Here is a 25,227-nt window from a genome sequence, read left to right as displayed (position 1 = left end):
AATATCATACATAACATATAAAATAAAAAAGACAATAAGATAAAACCCTCCTTAGAAATGTGTTTTTATATAAATCTAACATACTAAGACAGTTACCAATCAACATAATTTCTTGTTTAAAGAGGGGCTCAAAGAATTTAAACAAGAATTTTTTAGCATTTAGCATTTTTGGTTTTATGAATATAATATTTAGCTAGTAATATAATTAGGTTAATTATATAAGATATACTTGGCTGAAAGTGGGTTATCAAATATTTTTGTTCTTTCATTTCTGACAGAAGGGTGGAAGTTTCTCAATACTTTGCCTTGCACATACTGAAAAAAAGGGAAATTTTAATTTTAACATCCGCCATCTTACTAACGTCAAGTGATGACGTAAGGACGCGATGACGTAATATCACCATAGTTACAGACTCATTACAAACCCCACTCGCCAAAATTTTGGATATTTATCGTCTTTTTGTTATTTATTCGTCTTTAAAAAAATTTATTTTATTTATCTTACTTACACTTGTAAACAGAGGACTCTCCGTTTTCCGCTATCTTTCTTGTTTCTTATTCCGCTTCGAATGCCTACGCAGCTCCAGTTGCATTATGGGATACATTAGCGGACCGCAAGTGTGCATCGCTTGCATACTCAAACATGGCTGCCCAATGAGTAGGTCATCCGGGTACTTCTCGCGTACCCCTTTATTTATACTATGTATTCGGACATACTAACCGCTCTCGCGTACTCATTTCGCGTACTATTGAGTATGGAAGTATGCGATTTCGGACGCAGCTATATATTATTTTTCCAAACGTAAAGCCGCTCTGAGATACCACTGCTGCTTAATATCGCCATCTTGTGGACAACATTAGTGTTTACAGCATTCCACTTACTGTTTACTATATTTATGTTTATATATATAAACAAATCTGTCACATGACAAATGTATTTTATTAACTGTAAATACATAAAAAAAGATTATTTATTAGGAAAAATATCTCATTTTTAATTATTTTAATAAAATACTATTAGTATGTTATTGTGCGGTTTTTCCACATTCTGGTCAACACAACGCTACATTAGTGGCTCACAGCGATTACAATTTCTGCGCATGCGCATTTAAAAACTACAGCACTTGATTAGTTTATAATTATTTTACCGGCACCATGAGTTCACTGAGAGGTTTGATTAAATCTGATAATTATATCTTACCGTCTGCACTTAATATAATTTCTGTTGCCAAACAGCTTCAGATAACTCCACCATCTAAAACCCCAAACAGTAAAACCGGACACGGATGAGATGAAGGAACACCAGAGGAACATGCTCAACTCGACTGAGCGGCACTGAGAGACCAGACACATGTAGCAGTGAGTGAGAGAGAGAATAGGATGAGAGAGGAGCACTGTGTGAGGATATTTCCAGAAAAGTACATTGAAATTGATTCATTATGTTTTATTATTATATAATTGGTTCTGAACAAAAACCTCAGACTTAGTTGATTATAGTAATAAATGCCCTACTCATAAATCATGCCACACTGCTCTCCCCTACATGAAAGTACATAAACTGCTTTTCACCTAGCCACAGATCTTTTTAACCAATCAGTAAATAGGTGGGCGGGGATTCCGGGCGCTTTAGGTTCGGAAGGTAACTTTCCCAGCTGTCTGTGCCGCCTCATACTAAGTGCCTGTCCATGCATTTATGGCTCTCATTCTTTGACAAGGACAGATGTATAATACGCAGTAGGTACGTACTTTAAAGAAAGGACGTGAATCGCAGCTTTGACTGTTGACAAGAGTGTGTCAAAATCTCTGGAGATGCCGGGGATTGAACCCGGGGCCTCATACATGCAAAGCATGCGCTCTACCACTGAGCTACATCCCCTCACTGATGAAGTAGTTCCTCCCATCTGCTGTGACAGCTAAAAGCTAGAACAACTGGACTTAAGCTTTTCCCACAGGATAGCCTTTGTAATAAAAAAAAAAGTATGTGGACACCCCTTCTAATGATTTAGATCCATTGCTTACAGATGTTTAAAAAAATCATTGTATAAATATAAAATAAATTGTGTAGTAGCTACTTTTTATCAACATTTCATACATTTTCATGTAATGTAAATAGCATTAATTGATGTATTGATGTAAATACCACACACACAATTTATTTTAAATAAAGAAAAATTACACAGGACTAAAAAATATTTTAAATTATTTTAAAAATTATTATTTTTTAGATCAGCCAGCCTGTTAGTGTGTGCATACAATACCTACATTAAGCCATGGGTATAGAATATTTAACCATTTTACTTTTGTTAAATAAATCAATAATAATACTGCAATGCAAGATGCCAATTTTAAAATCTGACTTGTTTGTACCCTTGACCAAAAAGAAGCAGTAGGGGTGTCTCCAATTTAGATAATAATGCAATTGTATATTCATGCAATTTGGCCAATTTTATTGTTGACTTGTTAGCCACATTAGACATTTAGTTTCAGTAAACACAAACAAACAAAAAAACTAAGAACAGTTCAGGGACCAAACTGGTCAGACAAATGTGTTAATGCAGCACGTCCTTATGCAAGCATATCTTTCTATATATCTAAAATTAATGTAATAAACATAATATTATGTAAAGTACAGGTAACATGTAGTCATCAGACTGACAGACTGACAGTTCTAAACAGTGGCAATTTTGGTATTTAAACTTAAAATCCTTAAACCACCACAAACCCTCAAGATCCATGAACGCTATCTGGACAAAAGTATTGGGACACCCCTTCTAATTTTTGAATTAATAACACACTGACGTTAAACATGTTTTTAACTAAAAAGTCAACAGATTTGTTTTGGGTTTTTATTTAGAAAATCACCAAGGGATGACACTGTTTTTTCTGTAGAAAGAAGAGTTAAACGTCTGCAACAAACATCAAGAATCTTTATAGGGCCAAGTTTAAGACATCCTAGAACTTCATGTTTAAGAGAATGGAGAAATGTATTGTCCGAAAACTTTAACAGTGTAACATTTATATTTAGTTTCCAATGTTTTTTTATATCTAAAATCGAAATGTACTTTAGATGTAGTTTTGGGTAACACCATGAAATACCTTTGGCAAAAAATAAATGCCACAAGTTTAGTAACTGTTCATCACACATTCAGTTCAAAGACTTATGCAGAAGTGATAGCATTTTTAATTAAACAAAACAAACAAAAAAAAAAAAAACTGAAGTTTGTAGGGAATGTGGGTGGGCTCTGGTAAATTTATGTAGCTTTGTTTAAATAATGTGCTTCTATTTTATTAGTTGTATATGCTAATGCTCGCCCACATGCAGTTATACATATACACAAACAATTAATTCAATCCCACCTGCCAAAAGGGTGGTAAATAATTAAATCCTAAATTTCATTAAATTAAATTTCATGTTCTACCTGGCATTTCTATACTGTGTGTAAAATAGTGGCCATGCTATTGGTCAAAATGTAATTTAGCACATTAGTTTGTATATAAAATGTTGTGATACCTCTCAATCTAATTAGTTTTTAACTTTTTTATGCACTTAAGTTTTTTATTATTATGTTCAACATGAAGTTTACACAACAAAAGTGTGCAGAGCATTATATGCAATAATATCAACTCAATATCTCAATAAAGGTGCAAATGATTTCATTTTCGTTTACCACTTTATCTTGGTCAGAGTCGAGGCAGGTCTGGTCCACCGGAAATACTGGGCGCAAGGCAAGAATACCCTGTACAGGGCATCAAATCATTAAATGGCTTCAGCCATCCTTATATGCATACATTTGTGTAAATGTAACTTTTTGCAAACTGGATGGTGGTAAAACTGAATTGGTGCCCTGTCCAAGGTGACTTTTTTGGTGACTATTTGACCCAGTGTTTCCAGGTGGTAGCAGACCCACCATTTTTACCAGTTTCTATAAAGGGTATAGATTTAGAAACAAATCTAAAAAGTTTTATGCAGTTTTTAAAGTACCGTCTCTCTGTCGTTTAGCAGTGAGAGTCAGCATAAAGGATAAAAAGAATGGCATGGAGCTTGTAACGCCAGAAAAAAAGTTCCATCAGGAGGACCCAGAACTAGCAGTGATATTCACCTGCCTGGGAGAATTCTGATCTGCATAAATGAGAAATCCTGAGAACAGACTGTCAGTCCAAAATGGATCAAAGAACAACCCGTTCTGCTCAGAGTAGAAGATCTGAAGCCACACCTGGTCTCCTTTTTGCAGTCGAAGCACAGTTGATCCTGATGCTACATCATAGTTCCCTGTGTTGGCGTCAAAAGTCTTGATCTTGTACTGCCCATTGTGCACGAGCCCTATTGCTAAGTGTTTATTGGCCAATGTGATGTCATAGCTAAAGTAGTAAACACCTGGGACCACACAGGTGAACTTACCACTGCTGGCATTGTAATGGCTGCCTTCATTCATTAAAATGCGATCGAATTGGATGGGCATACGTTCTTTGGGATAACTTTTGGTAATTGCAACTGAGAAAGCAGAACGCCCCTGCAAACCACAATCACAGCCACCAGGGGTACCGGTTTCACCCGAATCTCCCATTTCACCCTTTAGCCCACTGGGTCCACGCTTGCCAGATGAGCCTTGTGTGCCTTTTAGACCCTTCGGCCCTGCTCTTCCCACAACTCCCTGCTGACCTTTCAATCCTGGTTTTCCGGGGTTCCCAATGCGGCCTTGTTCTCCTAAAACAATAATTAATAATGTATAATTATACATACAGTTACTAATTAGACAGTGCAATTTCTAAGGACTTCCACTTAAGGTTAAACTGACACTACTAGCTACATATTTATTGTGAAAGTTACAATTTCTTGACAATCATTCATTTATTTATTTATCAATTAATTTTACTATGCACTTTATCCCGGTGTAAGGCAGGAATACCACTTGAAAAAGGTGCTAGCCCACTACAGGGCATCACACACTCAAACATTTACTCACTCACTCCCACCTAAGGGCAGTTTTGAGCAGCCAGTCTGTCTTCTGCATGTTTCGAAGGCAGGCAGTTTCCTCCCACAGTCCAAAGACATGCAAGTGAGGTGAACTGGAGATAACTTGTCTAATAAATAAATACAGAATAAAAACTCTAAACCCTCCAATCATCAGCTCAGAAACAATACCTACGAGTCACCACTGCCCTCAAAAACCTAAAGATGACATGATATAAAGCCAGGGCCCCATATATCCAAAGCATCTACTGGTGGGGTGATGCAGAGGTGGAAAGAGTACTAAAATATTGTACTCAAGTAAAAGTACCATTACTTTAATGAATTTTTACTTAAGTACGAGTAAAATTACTAGTCTAAAAATCTACTCAAGTAAAAAGTAACTCATTTAAAATGTACTCAGAGTAAACGTTACTTAACAGTAGAGGGTGTCTCTCTTGTGTAATGCAAACAGGACATATCTCACAATATGTGGATACATATTGTGGATATATCTCACAATAGTTGTTTTTAATTAAAATATAATAGAAAAAAACATGTTGATTTAAAAAAAAAGTACAAGTACACAAAAAAAAACTACTCAATTACAGTAACGCGAGTAAATGCAATTCGTTACTTTCCACCTCTGGGGTGATGCCACAAATCATAATTAAGTGCAACATTCTCATCCTCACTGTCTCTGAGAGATTTGCCTTTTTTCCCCAGGTCTGTGTGAGTTTTCTTTGGGTACTCTGGTTTCTCCCAGATGACATTCAGAATACAGAACTGCAACTGTCACTGCTTAGAAACATTAGTTTCTTTAAGGCCAAAGGTTTATGCATCATTTTATGGGATTACAATAATTTTTCCATTGTTTTCTGAGGCTAATAATCAGAACACATCGTTCTCGAAACCGATTTGACTTTTATAAATTTGCGGGTTTTCTAAAAACATTAACAAACCCTAAATTTAAAAATATACATAGAGCAACTCAGCTTGCTAATCTGGTGGTAAAGAACCTCCTAAAACAACCTTTAACCTTGTAGCTTGACCGAATTCCCTGTCATTTATTAAGATTGACCTCAGCTAGTTACTTCTCTGTGCCCATACAAACAGGTTTGACTGCACCATGACTGCATCAGACAGGCACAAGCATTTCAACAGGAAAGTCTAAAAGGCTTTGTACAAATCACAGAAAGCAGATCATACATCACCACAAGTCAAGAATGTTACTTCTTGTAATTTTTTTTAGCAACTTTAGGTCCCAAGATCATCTGTACATTTGTCTATAAGTATATAAAAACTGTGGTCTTTTTGCCAAAATTTAGAAGAAATCAGATCTGCCATGGATTAGAAAGCTTGTGGAACAGATGTTTATCTACTCAGTCAAGTAAGACGAGATTGTCATGAGCTTAAGTCTGTCATCAATCACTGTCAATTTGTTGATCATGTAAATAGAAAAAAAAGAAATACTGGGGGGAAAATGGTAGTAAAATGAAACACAGACAAAACTATTTGATCACAGTGACCAGAATTATGCTTGAAGTAGAAAAGGTTGAATCTTAAACAAGACAATTACAGAAGACACATGCCAAAACTAGTTTTGGAATCTCCCTTAAAAGTGTACAGTATGTAACCTTTTTATTTGATCTGTATAACAGATAATTTAGATAGAAATAATGAGCTGATAAAACTGAAGTCACCTTTGTCTCCTTTCTCCCCCCTGTCCCCATCCCTGCCATCCTTCCCATCAGCACCAGGTAAACCCATCTGGCCGGGGCTGCCATTGGGCCCCAGAGATCCAGGACTGCCTTGAGGGCCTTGAGGCCCTGGCAGACTGCACACCAGCTGGGAGGAATGAATAGTTAAGTTGTGCTCTTTCTTTATAGCAGGTTTCACTGATAGAACGAAGGACAGGGACAGCAGGTATGTGGCCAGCCAGATCCAAAGCACAGTGCAGCAGTGACTGAAAAACATCATACAAGCAGAAGTAAGTTAAAATGTGTATTGCATAAGTTTAATTATTAGACATACTGTACCTGTATAAAGTCAGAGGAAATGACTGCGGATCTCCACTATGAGAAAATATTTAAGGCTTTGAGTGTTCCCACAGTGGTCTCAACGTTTTAATTGGAAGAAGTCAGATCCTTAAACCTTCTGATAGTTTACCAAACTGGGCATGCGGGCAAGGGCCTTGGTTAGGAATGTTATACTTCAGGCAATTTGCTGTAAAATTCAATTTAACTTTTGACATTCACGTGCCTTATGTTTACTGCTTAATTTGCACTATGAGGTGGTCTTAGTGTAAAGTAAAAAAATAAACTGTACATAGACAAACTATTGGGAGCATAATACTTATTATAATACATAATACTGGCTTGTTCTTCTGAGGCATAGCACAGACAACAGAGAGATGATCACGTGTGTAGAGAAACACACCTTTCTATTGATTATGGAACGCACTCAATATCAAACATTGTCAGCACACTACACCACAGAAAAGTGTGTTACACTAGCAATCCTACGGCAATTCAGTTAGTCAAAATGTCCAAGATATCGAAGTCTAAAGCAGCTAAAAACATTACTCAGGTAACTGAGTTTGGATAACTCCCAACCAATTCTGTGGACCCAGAGGGGGGTGTGTCAAAACATGGACGAGAATTTACTCTTCGAGACAGAACATAAAGCCTCACATTGCTGGATGTTTTAGGTTTACATTCAACTATTAAGGTAGGCTGTGCTGTGTATTGTAAATTCCATTTATTCTGTCATTTAATTTATGAGTGTAATTTAATGACTGCTGTCAAATGTGACACTTTCCTTTAAAAATCCATTAAAAAAAAAAAAGGGTTTGTGAAATTAAGCATTTTCCAATAAATTTAGTAGAGCTCTATTATAAAGAAACCTACAACCACTTTAAAAGAGCTCCAGAAAAAAAGAAAACCTACACTAGAATGCACACCAACTCACACTAAGGTGACAGTTCACCTCTCTACATGACTTGCTTCAAAGCCACTTAAGTGTGGTTTTAGCTGTATGCTTTAGGTCACCCAGCCAGAGAGGCCGAACCAAAGCTAAGACTTAAAACCCATTAAACATCTGTGAGAGACTTGAGGATGGCAATTCAAACATGCATGCCCTTCAATCTGACAGGGCTTGATGGGATCTGCCATTAAGAATGGGATAAACTGACAAACCTGGTGTTGCCAAAGGGACTTCTACAAAGTATTAATAGGTCAAAATACTTTTGTGAATAAGAGATGTTAGTTTTATTTTAATTTTCTTATTTGTCATTAAAAAAATTAAGTCCACAACACAAGTCTGCAAAAACAATTTCGGAGGAATGTAAGGCAACTACCAAAATTCCCAGAAGGGGCCGCACAGTGGGTGTCTAAAGTGCATCAGTCACGAAAGCTGGAAAGTCAGTGGCAGTAGTCATGGCAGCATGTGTCAACCTCAAACAAACAACATTAGGCAAAAAATAAGTCGTGTGCAGACAAAGATTTTGCTCTCAAGAAACGTTCAAACATCACACTATAACCTATTCTGGACTTGTTTGACAGCAGCTCACATGGACCAAAGCTATTCTGGAGGCAAACTGTGCCCTTACTCTCATTTAGCTGCATCATAGTAATACATTAAGAATTTCTGTTGTTTCCTAAACCTCTGTATACATCTGCAGGTTTATAGATTCACTTGGCTATAACATGTTGCTACTTTTACGCAATATCACAGAACCACGAGTCTGTTACCAAAACACAAAGGATTTAAGACATGTACCCATTTGCAGTCTGAATGATTAGTTGAAAGCATGTGTGTGCATGTTCCAAACAACTCACCGTGCACCGCTGGACCCCATCTGCCCTGAGTAAAACTGAAAATTGCTTAGAACAATCTTTATTATCCTAGTCACTGTCTCGTCCACAAGACAGCAGTACGATCCACCCTGTTCTGATTCACACATGCAGATGTTTTAGACATGATGTAACATTATATTTGGGGGTGGGGACTAGAGCAGGAAACATGGAAACACAGCTGCTGCAAACAAACTCATGTGATAAGCTCAGCGAGGCACTATACACAAAACTTAACTGACTGCTAAAACCTGACAACATTTATAGGTTGGCAGAGTAAGAAACTGCTGTGCTTTCTGTGTTTTAAGCATCAGAGGTTTGTATCCTAAATAAGCACTTGACAGAACAAAAGCCAAAAACATGTTTTAGGTCTTTATATTGTTGCAAAAACAGACGCATGAGCAGATGTACAATAAATCATTAACATGGTGCATTTTGCTAAATGGACTATATTTACAGGTTTTAATAAAATGATCTCACCACATACTGAATCTAAAACAAATAATATATTTAAATTCCACTGGTTCATCATTTCCAGTATTTTAACCCTACATGAAATGGCTGTAGAAGGCCATTACAAGGCCAAAGTGAGCAAGGATCAAAATGCAGTGATTAGACAGTGGTCGATTCCAAATCACTGGTTAAGGAAGGAAGCCATGGGGTCATCAGGTCGATAGCGTTTCATCCGGAAGGCTTCCATCTCCTCCTCGGTGGGCTCGTGCACCTCCTTCAGGCTGTTGTAGGGTCTCTTTCTCTCATCCAGCTGCATCATCTCTGCTACCAGCTTCAGTCGCTGCTCCTCTACACTCAGCGCCTGCAATAGAATACAGGTTTTAATCTTCAGCACATTTCAAGAAAAAGTACTAAGAATTGATGACCTTCCTGTTCTCATGTAAACCACTACTATTATTAACTAAAATGACCAGCCCTAAAAAGAGCAACTCTTTTTACTACTTCTTTTGGTTGCGCCTGTATTCAGGGGTGGCCACAGCGGATCCTCTGGCACACACCCCTTATTTACATGTACATTTTTGGCATTTAGCAGACACGTTTTTCCAGAGTGACTTACAGTACCATGACAGTATACAGTCTGAGCTATTAAGGGTAAAAGGTATTGGTGGGGCTTGAACCAGAGACCTTCTGATTACTAGTTCAGTACCTTAACTGCTAGGCTAGAATTGCCTCAACTGCCCTATCTGGTACAGGTTTTATGCTGTATGTCCTTCCTGATGAAACCCTTCATATTTTTATCCAGGCTTGGAACTGGCATAGAGTGCACTAATAAGTGCACCTTCCAGTGGATAGGTTGTTTGGCCATTCCCCTTTCCCCAGACGTAGCCAGTCACACATGTGTAGACGACTGACCAGCCGGTAACACCACTGGGGTTGAAACCCTGGATCATAGTGGGCAAGCATATTTTACAGATCTAATTATGGGTCAGTCAGAAACCAGATTTTTAAATGACCCGTTACTCGTTAAAATATTGTGATGACAGACTAATGCTAATAAAATCCATTTTATTTTATGTTCACCTACATCAGTGATACTTAAATTGGGGCTCTAGAACTTCATGTGTCTCATTTCTGATGCCTCAAATGGCTTTATTTATTGATGTACTGTAATTTGATACCATTAGCTAGCAATATTAGAGCTACAGCCAGCCAACTGGAAATAAGAATTACTTTGGATTCAGGGGATATTATTTAATAATAATTAGTTACAATAATATTATTTTAAATTGAAAGTAATCAAAAGAATTACAGATATACATGTTTCTAAAAATATGGTTTTTCTAGTCATGTGGCTCCCCAGTGTACAGCTAACAACAGGTAACTGGCATCACTCCAACCTTTCGTGTCTCCTTAAGCTGTTTTATTTTTTTAAAGCAATTTTATACAAATGCAAAATGAAAAATCACAGACTTGTAGTTTATTTTAATGACACCACATGGTTATACTGTGTTTGAGCTGTTGGTTGTAAATACTTCATTGCTGGTGCTTTTGACAGCCTGGGGTGCCTAGCAGTCCATGATGAAGCCATGGATTCACAGCTGTGTGGATTCTGGCATGACTACAGGTTTTTTCAGTATTCAGTTGAAGTGTGTGTGTGTGTGTGTGTGTGTGTGTGTGTGTGTGTGTGTGTGTGTGTAAGTAAGTGAGTGATTTAATGTTACAATGTTATAAAATCAATATAATGCAATACTTGGTGTAAATATAAATGAATATTATTATTATTTATATGGCACAAAAGAGTCAAATCAGCATGTAAAGTATATTATTAAAAATGTATGGATGCTGATTTAACTGAAAAGTACATTTTGAACTAGGATTTTATTTTTAATTGTAAAGGGACAAAAACACAGACATGGCTAATCTGGACAGTGTAGCACATAGACGGAATTTATGACTACTGCCATATTAATAAGCCACATAGTTAAACCAAATGACAATAAATCTGTGTGGAAAATACCTTTTTCAGCTTTTCTTTCTTTTTGGCTTCATCCTCCTCATCACTACTGTCTGTATCCTTCTTCTTATGCTTCTTGTTCTTCTTCTTTTTCTCCTTCAACTTTTCTTGATGCATCTAGAAAAATGTGAATGTAGTCAAGATCAGGAATATACTTTATAGTTATTTCTATTTTTCTATGAAAGAATTCAAGAAATCCAGAAACTACAAGGAAAAAATGACACAGAGGCAATCAGCACAATGGATATACCTCCAAAAGTGTCTTTGGTGCCTCTTCTTCATCCTCTAACCCTTCGTCAAATGGAACACATGAGGTGTTCTGCAAAAGAAAACATGCTGTTAGGGTTGTTGTTTTATTTTTATGTGCTGACTGGTTTTATAGATAGAATATGCGTTAAATCATATTTTTATATCAAAAATGGTCAGATTGCACCACAGGTACGTACTGTTGTTTTCCTGCCGGCCTCTCCTGTGCAGTAACTCTGTTTGACCAAAGAATGGCAGCATTTGTAGCCCCAGTATCCATCTTTCCAGAAAGAACCCCAGATACACTGTAAAATGAAAGACAATTGAAGAATCATTTTATTCAAAGACAGTAATATGACAGCATTAAGACGATATTACACCCCACTGCCTTTGATCTTCACTCACGGTGTGGTTATTAATAAGGACATCCTCTTCATATTTCGATCGTGCTATGGCTTTCTCCTGGCCTTTGATGACTGCTCCATGTCGAGAGTATTCTACATAGTCCTCTGTCTGAGCCAGAAGCAGCTCCCTTGGGGGTGCATCCAGGTGCTCCTGACCCCCGTACTAAAGACAAGAGAAAACAGCATTCACACACTGCAGCTCAACAGGTTCCCCTTTATAGTTTTACCAAAATCTTAAAGCTTTTTTCCAGGTGTAGTAGACTAATGGTCAGAAGCTGACTGACAATGTGGTATCTTTTGAAATATAAGAATACTTTATTATTGTTATTACTGAGTTGGTGCAGTGGTAAAGTATGCTAGGCAACTATTTCTGAGGTCCTGGGATCCAGGGTTCTAATCTCAGCGATTGTGAATCAGATCTGCTATGATGACTCATAAATACAAGAGCTGCTGAAAGGAAATAATATTGAACAGAACACATAGTACTACTAAGTCAAGTTTCTGTGTTTCTTTGATTAAAATCAAAGTCAACCCTGATTCGAATGAAAATCAATATATAAGGCTTGATTTTGAACAATTATGAACATCAGCACGGCAAATATAGACAGAAACTGAATTTGTGTAGCATTTGCAAAACAATGAAATTGTCAAGCACCTTTATAACTAGGTCATTTTATTTCTTATTTAGACTTAATAAAACTTTAAAATGAAATGTTGTGGCTCTCAAGCGGCACGACAAAATGCAGATGTAATAATTCATCTATTTATGACGTTCAATTCAAACTTAAATGTCCCAAGTAACCTAAGTAACAAAAGCACACACTTTTAAAGACATAATTGTGACTGAAATAATCACTTTAACTGCAAGGTGAAATATATCCACTTCATACCCTTTCCAGAATGCTCTCTTTCTGTTTCTCTTTAAAATCTTCCTTCTTGACTCTGAAGGACTGGTGTAGCAGCTCTAGTTTGGTGGGGTCAGCTTGCAGGTGCACTTCTGTACCCCTCTCGTAAGCCTCCCAGGCAAACACTGCAAAAGAGCAAAACAAGAGTGGATTTATGTAATAAGCAAAAAATGTAGGAAGTCTTTTTTTTTGGTCTAAAACCGAAGTCTGACTGGCTTTTACATTAGAGAAATACGCTTCAGGCAGGGCACTGATCTATTGGAAGCCAACACAATCACACAGTCAATCAGTCACATACATTAAGCCAATAGCTATTCAGCAGAGGTGGAAAGAGAACTAAACTATTGTACTCAAGTAAAAGTACTATTGCTTTAATGAATTTTTTACCTAAGTACGAGTAAAATTACTAGTCTAAAAATCTACTCAAGTAAAAAGTAACTCATTTAAAATGTACTCAGAGTAATTGTTACTTAGTTAATTTTTTAACAGGACAGGGTGTCTCTCTTGTGTAATGCAAACAGGACAAGTGGATATAAATCTCACAATAGCTGTTTTTTATTAAAATATAATAGAAAAAAAACATGTTGATACAACATTTAAAACATTTAGGGGTGTGTAATGTGTCATTTTAGTACAGACCATCCCATTTCAAACTGTATAACCACTGAAGTTGGCATTAATTGTGGATTCTATAGACCAGCCTTCTTTTCATCACTTACAAATACCAAACATTCATACTGCAGATCTCATAACTGAAAACAAGTCAAGGTTTCAGGTGTTGTGACTTTCACTAAATGACCCAAAGAAAACCCTCAAGATGTGAGACAAAACTTTGCCATTCTTTGACATCAGACTATGTTAGCAAACAACGAAACATCAAACTTTTAAAAATCACCTATACCTAGATTACAGCTCCTTTATTTTAGCACCGGTTTATTTTCCATCGCAGAATTCACTGCAGCAGTTTCCCAGATGCGATTTTTAGCATTTTTTTTTTACTCAGTAACAGATGTTATTTAAAATGTAGCGAATTGCAATTCTCAATACAAAACATACTTAAATAAAAGTAAAATTACAGGCTGTAAAATCTACTTTAAAAAGTACAACTACACAAAAAAACTACTCAATTACAGTAACGCGAGTAAATGTAATTCGTTACTTCTAACCTCTGCCATTCAGCCTTTTCTGGTCTATCCCAACAGGTAAAGTCAAGAATTGGTCATTAACGTCAACAAGCATCACGTGAGTTCAGTCAGAATTAGAGGAGCAGTGGTATGCTACCCCAGTTTTCAGTTGGTGTGTTTGTTTTTTTAATTGCTGAGTAATTAAATGGATGAGTAATTAGATGAGTATTAACAGATTATCAATTTGTATGTAAACGTGTCTACTGTTTAGTACCACATTTTAATTATTCACTCTTTTTTTTGGAAAACAAGCCATCATTGCTTTACACATCCATCTAACCAAATCTCTCCCGAACATATTTTTAACATAGTATTACATATAACATTTTTATCATATTTGTATTTGTTTACAGCAGAAAGCAACAGAATTTGTAATGAGATTTATTTGTAATTAAAATATTGTAGTAGATAAACTGGTAAAAATTATCCAGGAAGTTCGTCAGCGATTAGTCAAGTTGTGTGTTCATGGTAATTTGAGTTGAGAGATTAGAGTGATACAAAAAATGTACAAAAAAAATTCTATGCAACAGCCTTTAGGCCAAAAGTATTCATATGAAAAAGATGTGCATTTGGATTACTTACATTGAGACTGTGCCATGCCGATTGTGTCCCCACTGTAGCGGGCAAAATTGTCGCCAGCATACCCCACCCTGTTCAAAGCAAGAGCTCAGTTTGTATGTGGATATTACAGAATGTTCATCTTATCTAACCAGTAACTGTGTCCATCAGATCAGGACACTTGTCTACATTAGAATCATTATTCGCATCCAGTCCAAATATACTCACATACACAGCTATACTTCTAATAAACAAGTAATGAAAAATAACATTGCACTGTTTTTGGCATGCAGAAAATTAGGAAATAAGCAGAAACGTACTCTTCTGGAATTATGCCGGTGTTGGAGTATGGGTTCTCCCTCATGGCTCGGGTCTTTGGGTCATAGTAAGCTGAATTTGGGTCCAGGTTTCTCAGGTACTGCAAAATAATGTCTGCATTAAAAAATTCTGACAGAGCAACTAAAAATGAATTAAGATCGAGTGTGACACTGAATGTCTAAAATACTCAAGATAGCAAGACATTGAAAAGAAGAGACATTCTAGTGCTCACCTTAGCAGTGTCCTCTCTGATTCTCAGGTTCCTCACAGTGATACGTCTCTTGGAATCGAAATTCTGTCCAGGCATGTCAATATCGTCTGCATACTTGTCCTCATCTTCATCTTCACTATTGTGTTCTCTCTCCTGTGTAAGGGAAAAGAAATATGCTTTGTTTTAGGAAACAGCAGACACATTCTCACAGCATTCATGCTCTTCTGCGACCACCATGGTTGTATATGGTTGCATGTAATAAACACCATCTTGTGTCAGTTTACGAATTTTTACTAAGTAACGGTTTGATTTAAAAAAAATTACAAAATAAAGACAATGTCTAATCACTTTCTAAATACTGATTTAAGAGATTTTTTTTGTTATAAATAACTTCCTAAAATCACTACCTAATTTTTCAGCAATAGCAACATTTAAGGTATTTAGCAGATGCTTACAGTTGCGACTGAATACAAGCAACTGAGGGTTAAGAGCCTTGTTTAAGGGCCCTGCAGTGGCAACTGGTTGTGGTGGGGCTTGAACCAGTGACCTTCCAATCACCAGTCCAGTACCTTATTCAGCTCCAACAGCTGCATAATCTAATCTTAAAATTTAATGCTCTCCAATCAGGTGAAATACAAGATTCCACCACATACAGGTATCTTACAATGGACAGTAAGAGGATAGTGGTGGCCTAGTGAGTAGAGCGTTGGGCTATCAAACAAAAGGTTGTGGGTTCGGATCCCAGCTCAGCCATGCAGCCACTGTTATAAAGGCAGCAATACTCGTAAGTAAAACTACACTGAATAAACATCATTTCTACTTTACATAGGATGTGTATTTATTATAACATTTTTGCTTTTACTATATGTTATTTTAGAGGTTTTGTTGTTTGGTTTAATTTGGTAGGTTCTTTTTGGGTCTGGGAAGGATCAAAATCTTTACCCCCCCATTAATTATTAGTAATTGCTTCTTTACTCCACGCCATTTAGGCTCACAAAAGGTTTAATCTGCTTTCAGACAGCGGAGGAAAGCTGCAAAGCCAATTTCCCAATAGAAAATCATATAGAACCTGTTGAAATGACAGAAAAAAAATAACTTGAGCTGAAAAAAGTTATCTTCAATGCTTGAACAGTAATAAGCATGCCAAAATAGCAGCCACTTTTGTAATAAATGGGTAAGTGCAAGAGGTACACTTTTACATCTAACACTATTGGTGGGACTTCACCATGCAAACTTTTATAAAAATTAAACGGTATCCAAAAAATAAAGGTAAGTAGCTGTATAAAGACTGTGTGAAAGTGATGAGCAAGTGTGTGAACACTGAACCAAAAAAAATCTACATTTTTAACTTAATATAAAATACTTGAGTGCCAGTACATACCGACTGGTCCAGTTTCCCAGTAGCCAACTCCTCCTGCAGCCTCTGAGCTTTTAAAGTTCGCTTCGCCTGTGAAAGTAAAATAGCAACAGTGAAGACATGGTAACATGGCCTGAACTGGAAAAAACTCAAAAGACAATGCCTTAGCAACACAAGGTACTTTACCAAGTCAACTTTAGCATATTCCTCCACAATGCGCATGTGTTCCTCAGGGTCATAGCCGTTCCATCTGTCTCTCTTCCCATCATAGTCCAGGGACAACTGAATCTGGTGGTGCTCATCTGGAACAATGTCTGTACCAGAAAACTTTGCCCCAACCTTCCTGGGTCGCTTTAAGCAAAACAAGACCAAAACAGAATTAAAAATGAGTACACGTTCTCTGAAAATAACTTTTAAAAAATCCACATACAGCAATTTACAAACACAATTTGCAAAAAAGTTGGGACATTTGTAAAATGCATAACAGGAATCTGCAATTTATTAATTCTCTTAAACATTTATTTAACTGAAAGTAAAATATAAAACTGAAATGAAAATGTTCCAGTTTTTCACTGACCAACTTCTAATTACAAAAATTATATTTTTAAATATAAACAAATTTAGTTTTAGTTTGGTGCCTGCAACACACTACAATGGGATTTGCAGATAATTTATCAGTCAGAATGACATTTACCTTGTTATCGATTTTTTTTCTATTTTATTTATGCATTTTCTCCCAATTTAGCGTAGTCAATTTGTCTTCTGCTGCTGGGTGATCCCTAACTGCAGTCGAGGTGGGGATATTGGTGCTCACCCCTCCTCCGACCCACGCACAGCCCTTAGCAGAACCCTTTTCACCCATGCATCTTGCACAGGTGCCTCTCTTTCTGCTAATCAGGGTCCTTACACAGCGTTTGAAGCCCCCCCCCCCACAGACACACAGTCTGGTCATGCCGCCATAGCAGAAATGTGTCTGCTGCAGGCACTGCCAATTATGCCCGCTAGATGGCACCCAGCCGACCAGAGGCAATGCCGAGTTTCAAACCGAGGAGTTCAGAATACCGGCACTGGTGTGCTAGCGGAATATCCAGCTGCGCTACCTGAGCACCCTTATCAATTTTGATTGACTGTAATTTATGACTTTTCTGTGCCCATACAAATAGCGCTGGTTTGACAGCAACCACTAATAAGTACAAAAAGCTAAAGTCAGTTGCCAGGGTTGGAAAAAAGGACCGTGGAAATTTGTCCAAATGAACAAATGGATGCGTGTTTCAATTATTATCCAAAAATTCAGAGACTAACATGAAATACATGTCTCTTCTGTGTGTATAAAAACCTCAACTGTACCTTACCTCAAGACAGTCCTTCTTCTTATGAGTCATGGCACCACAATTCTCACATGCCCCCTTTCTGTACTTTGTGCTGACAGATTTCTAAAACAGTAAAATGAAAAAAATCATGGTAAGCTATGGTCAAAACCAAATTCCAGTACAACCGAGTAATCATACGTGAAGAAAAAAAAGCTGCTTACATCCTGCACGCCTCTCTTATACCAATCTCCGATGGCTGAAAACTGATGTTGTGTCTCTTCCTGAGGTCTCTGGTGCTTGAGTGTAGGTCTTTTGGAAGGGTCAATATACCATGGCACGGATGAAATATACTGCGGAATGTGAGGGTTGATGTCCCTAAAAATTGAAAGCATAAATTTAAATCAATCCTGAACACTAATACAATCTTTAAAAACTCTCCATACACTCCACTTAGTGTGTGCTACAACCAAAGGCAAAAAATAATAGCATCTCTTGCCACACACAATACTGAAAAAGTAACTGCCGCATTTCTGATTGCTTTTGTTATTGCATATATGTCTCACTAATCACACTTTATCACACACATTTCAGCTAATTAAACAATAATGTTTCTACTATACATGCTTGCAAAACACATGGTTTGCAATTTAATTAGTCAGTATATACTGTAGAACATAATCTCAAACTGTTTGCAATAGTATTCTCCATGTTACTTTTCCAAAAAAAACCATCTGTCTAGCCTCTTGTGGGTTTTTATTTAGATGACTGAATCTTAGTCAGTGTTGCAAATATGCCATAACAGATGAACTTAAAAGGAGAAATGTTCTTATTGTTTATTCTGCTGCTCATTAACATACTTTCCCTCCTCATCAACCTCAGCAGGAGCATTTCCCAGTTTTCTTTGCTCTTCAAGCTCCTTCTTTTTTCTCCAATCTTCTCGGGTCATTTTCTTGGGCTCCTCCAGATCCACGACCCCCTCCTGACTCGGAGCAGCCTCTTCGATCTGCTGCATGGTGAATCACACCAGTCTAACTACAAAACAAAGAAATAATACAACCTAAGACACAGTAAAAAGCAAATAAGTACACACACTAACTAAAGCAGCATCCAAAACTATGAATACAAAATATGAACAAAGTAATCACTGCTGTCTCACAAATTACATTAAAGTACAGGAAAAATGTTTGTTTGTTTGTTTATTATGATTTTAACATCATGTTTTACACTTTGGTTACATTCATGACAGGAACAGTAGTTACTCATTACACAAGATTCATCAGTTCACACAAGGTTATATCAAGCACAGTTATGGACGATTTAGTATCTTCAAATCACCTCACTTGCATGTCTTTGGACTGTGGGAGGAAACCGGAGCCAGGGAAAATGTAACACCACCATCACCATCACCAAGTAGACAATACATAAAATCATCCAGTTTTAGACAGTTGACTCATCATCAAATTTTATTTAACTATATTCAGGTAACTAAAATGAATACACATGGCTGCTTTTCCATCTTATATTCCACCACTATGATGTAAATCAGTTTAGTACACACATTCTTGAGTCAGTAAGCATAAATTACTAAAAATACTAAACTATTTTTAAAATATCAATCAATTGCGCCCAGGTGGCGCAGCGGGATGTTCCGCTAGCACACCAGCACAGAGTTTCTGAACTCCTCGGTTCGAAACTCGGTGTTGCCACCGGTCAGCTGGACACCATCTGGCGAGCATAATTGGCAGTGCCTGCAACAGATACTAATTGGCAACCCTGTCTGCAGGGTGGGGACCGGACTATGTGTGGGTGGGTGGGTCTTCATACGCTGTGTAATGACCCTGATGACAAAATTGAGTGCGCTAAATTAGAAGGAAAATGGGGAGAAAATGCATAAAAAAAATATATCAATCAATAAATAAACAATAAAATCATATTGCTTCAAACCTAAACCAGTTAAACATGCATTAGATCATATCTACAACAACAAAAAACGTGTAAAATAGAGGCTGGAAGCAGTCTAAAAACCTTTGCCACTGTTTGAGACCATTGGTCCTGCAGCGTCATCACTTTCATGCAGTCTGTATGAAACTTTACAAAGCACTGTACAGGGTAAACTATTTAGTGTGACAAAATGGATGGTACAATGTGCTTAGAGAAATGGCCTTAATTATTTGTAGATTAGACTTGTCTATCATAATAGATATATACTAAACAAATAGTAAAGATTTTACTCTACCATTTATATCGTAATATAGATGAATCATTAGAGCTGTGCTGCAATCTGCCATAAAACAGTTGCTCAAACTGACTGTACAGAAATGTTTGTTGCAACTGTTATGTAGGACAGGGTCTTTCAAACCTTGGGTTGCGTGACCAAAAATGGCTTTACATTACATCTTGTAAACCACAGTTGGACCAGATTGCCCCCATTTTAATTTATTACGTATATTTTGTAAAGAAAGCAGTCATTAAAACCAGTAATGGTTACGCAGCAGCTTAATTTATTTTTAGATGTATTTAACCAGAAAAAGCCCAGTGAAAACTGTGCCATATAACCATTGTAACATTTGGAGTAAACAGTGATACAGTATACTTTAGGGTAATGTATTACTACACCACCTTTCGTAGTATTTACATTTAAACAGCGTCTCTTTCTTTATTAAAAAATGGAAAAATATGGACGATATGTGGTGCTTGTGTGTTTTATTATTATAAATATTACAGAACTTAACAATCAATTGTATGCTACTATGCTACTCCCATGTTAGGTACACACCAAAACGACTACGTTACTCGTACGTTTATCAGCTTAAGGAATCATTAGTAAAAAATTCAACATAAAGTCAAATTTTATAACTGGTAAAAAATACATGTACTTACCTGCAAAATCCGATAACAGGCAAAACTGCACGATGTAAAGCTGCGTTTGTCCAATTCAACTAGCAACTGCGTTAGCAATTTAGCTAGCTAGTTGTTTACAAGCGTGTCACACACACTTCCGGTTTGTCGAACGGGAACGTAGAAAGTGCATATTTCAAAATACAGGCTGGTTCATAATCTACAGTAATAATAATAATAATAATAATAATAATAATAATAATAATAATATTAATAATAATAATAATAATAATAATAATAATTATTATTATTATTATTATTATTATTATTATAGTAATGTGCTTTACAAATAAAGGAAAAATCATAAAAGCGAATCATTATTGAAATACACTGTTATTTTGCTTGCTGCTTTAGATAGATTAGATTAGATTAGATTAGATTAGATTCAACTTTATTGTCATTACACATGTACAAGTACAAGGCAACGAAATGCAGTTTAGCATCTAACCAGAAGTGCAATAAGCAGAAAGTGCAGGATATACAGTATTTATGATATACATTATTTACAGATATACATAATATACAGGGGTTGGACAATGAAACTGAAACACCTGTCATTTTAGTGTGGGAGGTTTCATGGCTAAATTGGACCAGTCTGGTGGCCAATCTTCATTAATTGCACATTGCACCAGTAAGAGCAGAGTGTGAAGGTTCAATTAGCAGGGTAAGAGCACAGTTTTGCTCAAAATATTGCAATGCACACAACATTATGGGTGACATACCAGAGTTCAAAAGAGGACAAATTGTTGGTGCACGTCTTGCTGGCGCATCTGTGACCAAGACAGCAAGTCTTTGTGATGTATCAAGAGCCACGGTATCCAGGGTAATGTCAGCATACCACCAAGAAGGACAAACCACATCCAACAGGATTAACTGTGGACGCAAGAGGAAGCTGTCTGAAAGGGATGTTCGGGTGCTAACCCGGATTGTATCCAAAAAAAATAAAACCACGGCTGCCCAAATCACGGCAGAATTAAATGTGCACCTCAACTCTCCTGTTTCCACCAGAACTGTCCATCGGGAGCTCCACAGGGTCAATATACACGGCCGGGCTGCTATAGCCAAACCTTTGGTCACTCGTGCCAATGCCAAACGTCGGTTTCAATGGTGCAAGGAGCGCAAATCTTGGGCTGTGGACAATGTGAAACATGTATTGTTCTCTGATGAGTCCACCTTTACTGTTTTCCCCACATCCGGGAGAGTTACGGTGTGGAGAAGCCCCAAAGAAGCGTACCACCCAGACTGTTGCATGCCCAGAGTGAAGCATGGGGGTGGATCAGTGATGGTTTGGGCTGCCATATCATGGCATTCCCTTGGCCCAATACTTGTGCTAGATGGGCGCGTCACTGCCGTGTATCAGGATGACAATGCACCAATACACACAGCAAGACTGGTGAAAGATTGGTTTGATGAACATGAAAGTGAAGTTGAACATCTCCCATGGCCTGCACAGTCACCAGATCTAAATATTATTGAGCCACTTTGGGGTGTTTTGGAGAAGCGAGTCAGGAAACGTTTTCCTCCACCAGCATCACGTAGTGACCTGGCCACTATCCTGCAAGAAGAATGGCTTAAAATCCCTCTGACCACCGTGCAGGACTTGTATATGTCATTTCCAAGACGAATTGACGCTGTATTGGCCGCAAAAGGAGGCCCTACACCATACTAATAAATTATTGTGGTCTAAAACCAGGTGTTTCAGTTTCATTGTCCAACCCCTGTACATTATTTATCAGTTTAGTTTACAGCTTTACAGCATCACAGCTTAGCTAAATTAAAAATAAAAATAACATCAGCTAGGTCAAATGTTAGATTCCTTATAAAACGACATTATTTTTAAACCTAAATATACCAGAGTATGGTTTCTACAGTGCTGGGCAGAGCCACTGCAGATAGTAAAGCTTCCAGTTTAACCCCAGTCTTAGTAGTGATACACAAAACAGGCTTTTACATCAGAACAGTTCTAAATAAACAAAATGGGACAGTATGGAAAATGCAAATAAAAATGCTCTAAAGTGTTTCTTACATTGACTTTGACTTTTATTTCATAGCAAACAGTATGAACCCAAGGTATTTAATGTTTTGTCTTGTCAGCTTAATTTCATTTGTTAATATACATTCATTTTTGCATTTCAGGCCTGCAATACATTCCAAATGTTGGGACAGTAATACATTTACCTCTTTGTAATGTTACTGTTCTTTCTTACAACACTGTGAATACCAAGCAATGAATAGTTTGAGGTGTTATTTTGTCCCATTCTTCCAGCAAACACATCTTAAGGTGTGCAACAGTACGAGGTTATATTGCTGCATATTTTGGTTCAAAATTCCCTATATTCTCTCTATTGGAGTAGACGGGTAGGACAGTCCAGTACCCCCTTCTTCCGCAGCCAGGCATTTGTATTGTGTGCAGCATGTGATTTTGCATTGTTTTGTAGAGAAATGAATGGACAGTATCCTAGCTTTAGAAGCTTCTGATGGGCTAATTGAAATCACATGCGTTCACTGGAGGTGTAGTTGTGGCAGTATTTTAAAGACCACCTTCAAGGACTTATTGTCTTGTTGCTTGTCATCATGGGAAAATCTAAAGAAATCAACCAGTTGTGGAGATGCTGGAAGAAACAGGCACATATTTATATCAACAGTAAAACAAATTCTGTATCAATATAACCTAAATGGCCGCTTAGCCATGAAGAAGCAACTGCTCTAAAATCACCATAAAAAGCCAGGTTACAGTTTGCAACTGCTCATATGGACAAAGATCTTATGTTTTGGATAAAAGTCCTCTGATCTGATTAAACAAAAATGTTTGACCATAATAAACATTATTATGTATAAAGGGTAAAGGGGGAGGCTTGCAAACCAAAGAACATCATCCCAACTGTAAATTACGGTGGTGAAATTTCAGCAACTTATTGTGATAAGCTTGTGAAAGGCTTCCTGAAATGTTTGACCTAAAGTAAACAATTACTAAATAGAACCAAATACTAACCAAGTCTATGTAAACTTCTAAGCCAGTGGGAATGTGAAAAATAATAAAAGCTAAAATAAATTGTCTTTAGTATTGTTTTGACATTTTACACTCTTAAAATATAATAGTGATCTTAACCTAAGAGAGGGAATGTGTACTAGGATAAAATGTCAAGTGAAAACTGAGTTTAAATGATTGTAGCTAAGGTGTATGTAAACGTATGACTTCAACTGTCCCTCGGAAAGTTGAAAAAAAGCGACTGGTGACCACATACATATTGGAGTGGGCGTGTGCTATTCTGCTTCTTGGTCAGGGAAGAAGTGGTGTAAGAAGATAAATTAAGAAAGAAACTTGTGTAGAGATGGGAGAACATAATTACTGGTGAATCACCTCTGCCACTCTATAAGCACTCTATAAATTAAGTATTTATGACATGACAGAAGCCATTGTTGAGCAAAAGGCATAACAGCCTGCTTGCTGCCATGTAAATGGTTCTTGCAGCATGAGGAAAAAGATTCTGTGCTCTGATGGGACAAAAATGTAACTCCTTGGGTAGAACAGCAAGCACTATGTCAGTTCAAAATTCAGGCACTGCACATCACCTGGCTAGTACCAATTCTATAGTGAAACATGGTGGTAGCATTATGTTCTGTGGGTGCTTTTTAGTGGCAGGTGCAACATCCTTGAAGAATACCTCCTTCAGAGTAAATGTAAACTATGACTAGGATGACAGTTCATTTTTCTACAAGATACTGCCACTAGAGTGGCTTCAGTGGCCCAGCTTAAGCCCAGATCTAACATCTATATTTACACTTTTCTTGGTTTAACTACATTTCCCAGTAGCAATGTGGTAAAATTAGTTCATCTAGCTTCATTTAAACAGTAGTTTAAATGTGTTTTTATTAATCCTAGGTTATCAATTATCAATAATAGCCCTTAACAAACACTATGATACTAATAATATTGTAATAGTTTTTAGACATACAATACATTTTACAACCCCAAATCAGAAAAAGTTGGGACAGTATGGAAAATGCAAATAAAATAAAAATGCAGTGTTCCTGACATTTACTTTGACGTTTATTTGATTGCAGACAGGATGAACCTGAGATATTTCATGTTTAGTCTACTCAGCTTCATTTTATTTATTAATATATCTTCATTCCTGCATTTCAGGACTGCAACACATTCCAAAAAAAGTTGGGACGGGGCAATTTAGGGCTAGTAATGAGGTGAAAAAACTAAATAAGGTGATGTCAACAGGTGATTGTAATCATGGTTTGGTACAAAAGCAGCATCCAGGAAAGGCTGAGTCTTTGATGAGCAAAGATGGCCAGAGGATCTCCAGTTTGTCAAATGCTTTACTGTCCCAAATTCTTTTGGAATGTGTTGCAGACCTGAAATGCAGGAATATATGTTTGTTAATAAATGAAATGAAGTTGACCAGACAACCCATGAAATATCTCAGGTTCATCCTGTCTGCAATCAAATAAAAGTCAAGGTAAATGTAAGAAACTCTGTTTTTTTTTTATTTGCATTTTCCATGCTGTCCCAACTTTTTCTGATTTGGGTTTGTAATTTTCTTTTAGTTTTATT

General features: G+C 37.1%; 2 protein-coding genes and 1 non-coding gene across 4 annotated transcripts in view; all 3 read right to left on the bottom strand.

The window, feature by feature from the left end:
* Nucleotides 1-1,804: 1,804 nt before the first annotated feature.
* trnaa-ugc (transfer RNA alanine (anticodon UGC)) lies at nucleotides 1,805-1,876 on the bottom strand. Its single transcript has one exon. It is a non-coding gene; the product is annotated as a tRNA-Ala (tRNA).
* Nucleotides 1,877-2,444: 568 nt separating this feature from the next.
* c1qtnf2 (C1q and TNF related 2) lies at nucleotides 2,445-8,865 on the bottom strand. Its single transcript, XM_062999934.1, has 3 exons — nucleotides 8,788-8,865; nucleotides 6,652-6,914; nucleotides 2,445-4,705 (listed from the first exon to the last, which is right to left on the bottom strand). Exons 1-3 carry the CDS (start codon nucleotides 8,805-8,807, stop codon nucleotides 4,068-4,070), a joined length of 921 nt encoding a protein of 306 aa, XP_062856004.1. The 5' UTR covers nucleotides 8,808-8,865; the 3' UTR covers nucleotides 2,445-4,067.
* Nucleotides 8,866-9,161: 296 nt separating this feature from the next.
* slu7 (SLU7 homolog, splicing factor) overlaps nucleotides 9,162-25,227 on the bottom strand; it is a 28,700-nt gene continuing 12,634 nt past the window's right edge. Inside the window, exons 1-15 of one of the 2 annotated variants that reach the window (XM_063000570.1) lie at nucleotides 20,643-20,731; nucleotides 18,620-18,794; nucleotides 17,984-18,137; nucleotides 17,805-17,885; nucleotides 16,639-16,803; nucleotides 16,477-16,542; nucleotides 15,117-15,248; nucleotides 14,887-14,984; nucleotides 14,591-14,658; nucleotides 12,810-12,949; nucleotides 11,921-12,082; nucleotides 11,716-11,820; nucleotides 11,520-11,588; nucleotides 11,273-11,386; nucleotides 9,162-9,616 (exon numbers count right to left, since the gene is read on the bottom strand). In XM_063000570.1, the coding sequence (XP_062856640.1) occupies nucleotides 9,437-9,616; nucleotides 11,273-11,386; nucleotides 11,520-11,588; nucleotides 11,716-11,820; nucleotides 11,921-12,082; nucleotides 12,810-12,949; nucleotides 14,591-14,658; nucleotides 14,887-14,984; nucleotides 15,117-15,248; nucleotides 16,477-16,542; nucleotides 16,639-16,803; nucleotides 17,805-17,885; nucleotides 17,984-18,137; nucleotides 18,620-18,774 (1,689 nt within the window). In that variant the 5' untranslated portion in view covers nucleotides 18,775-18,794; nucleotides 20,643-20,731 and the 3' untranslated portion in view covers nucleotides 9,162-9,436. Of the gene's footprint in view, nucleotides 9,617-11,272; nucleotides 11,387-11,519; nucleotides 11,589-11,715; nucleotides 11,821-11,920; nucleotides 12,083-12,809; nucleotides 12,950-14,590; nucleotides 14,659-14,886; nucleotides 14,985-15,116; nucleotides 15,249-16,476; nucleotides 16,543-16,638; nucleotides 16,804-17,804; nucleotides 17,886-17,983; nucleotides 18,138-18,619; nucleotides 18,795-20,642; nucleotides 20,732-25,227 lie in introns of those variants that run through there. The other variant, XM_063000571.1, reaches the window with a different exon arrangement.

Source organism: Trichomycterus rosablanca, chromosome 8 (assembly GCF_030014385.1).
Source record: "Trichomycterus rosablanca isolate fTriRos1 chromosome 8, fTriRos1.hap1, whole genome shotgun sequence".
NCBI classification, from domain to species: Eukaryota; Metazoa; Chordata; class Actinopteri; order Siluriformes; family Trichomycteridae; genus Trichomycterus; species Trichomycterus rosablanca.
The sequence above is the reverse complement of the archived record's forward strand: the minus strand, read 5'-3'. Positions and strand labels throughout refer to the sequence as shown.

Bases quoted from the DNA above. Each gene is read 5' to 3' on its own strand.
- c1qtnf2 (XM_062999934.1), bottom strand. From the start codon at position 8,807: ATGGGGTCCAGCGGTGCACG. The intron at 6,915-8,787 runs GTGAGTTGTTTG...GATGTTTTTCAG, and splicing joins ATGGGGTCCAGCGGTGCACG to TCACTGCTGCACTGTGCTTT. The intron at 4,706-6,651 runs GTGACTTCAGTT...TTATTGTTTTAG, and splicing joins GGGGGAGAAAGGAGACAAAG to GAGAACAAGGCCGCATTGGG.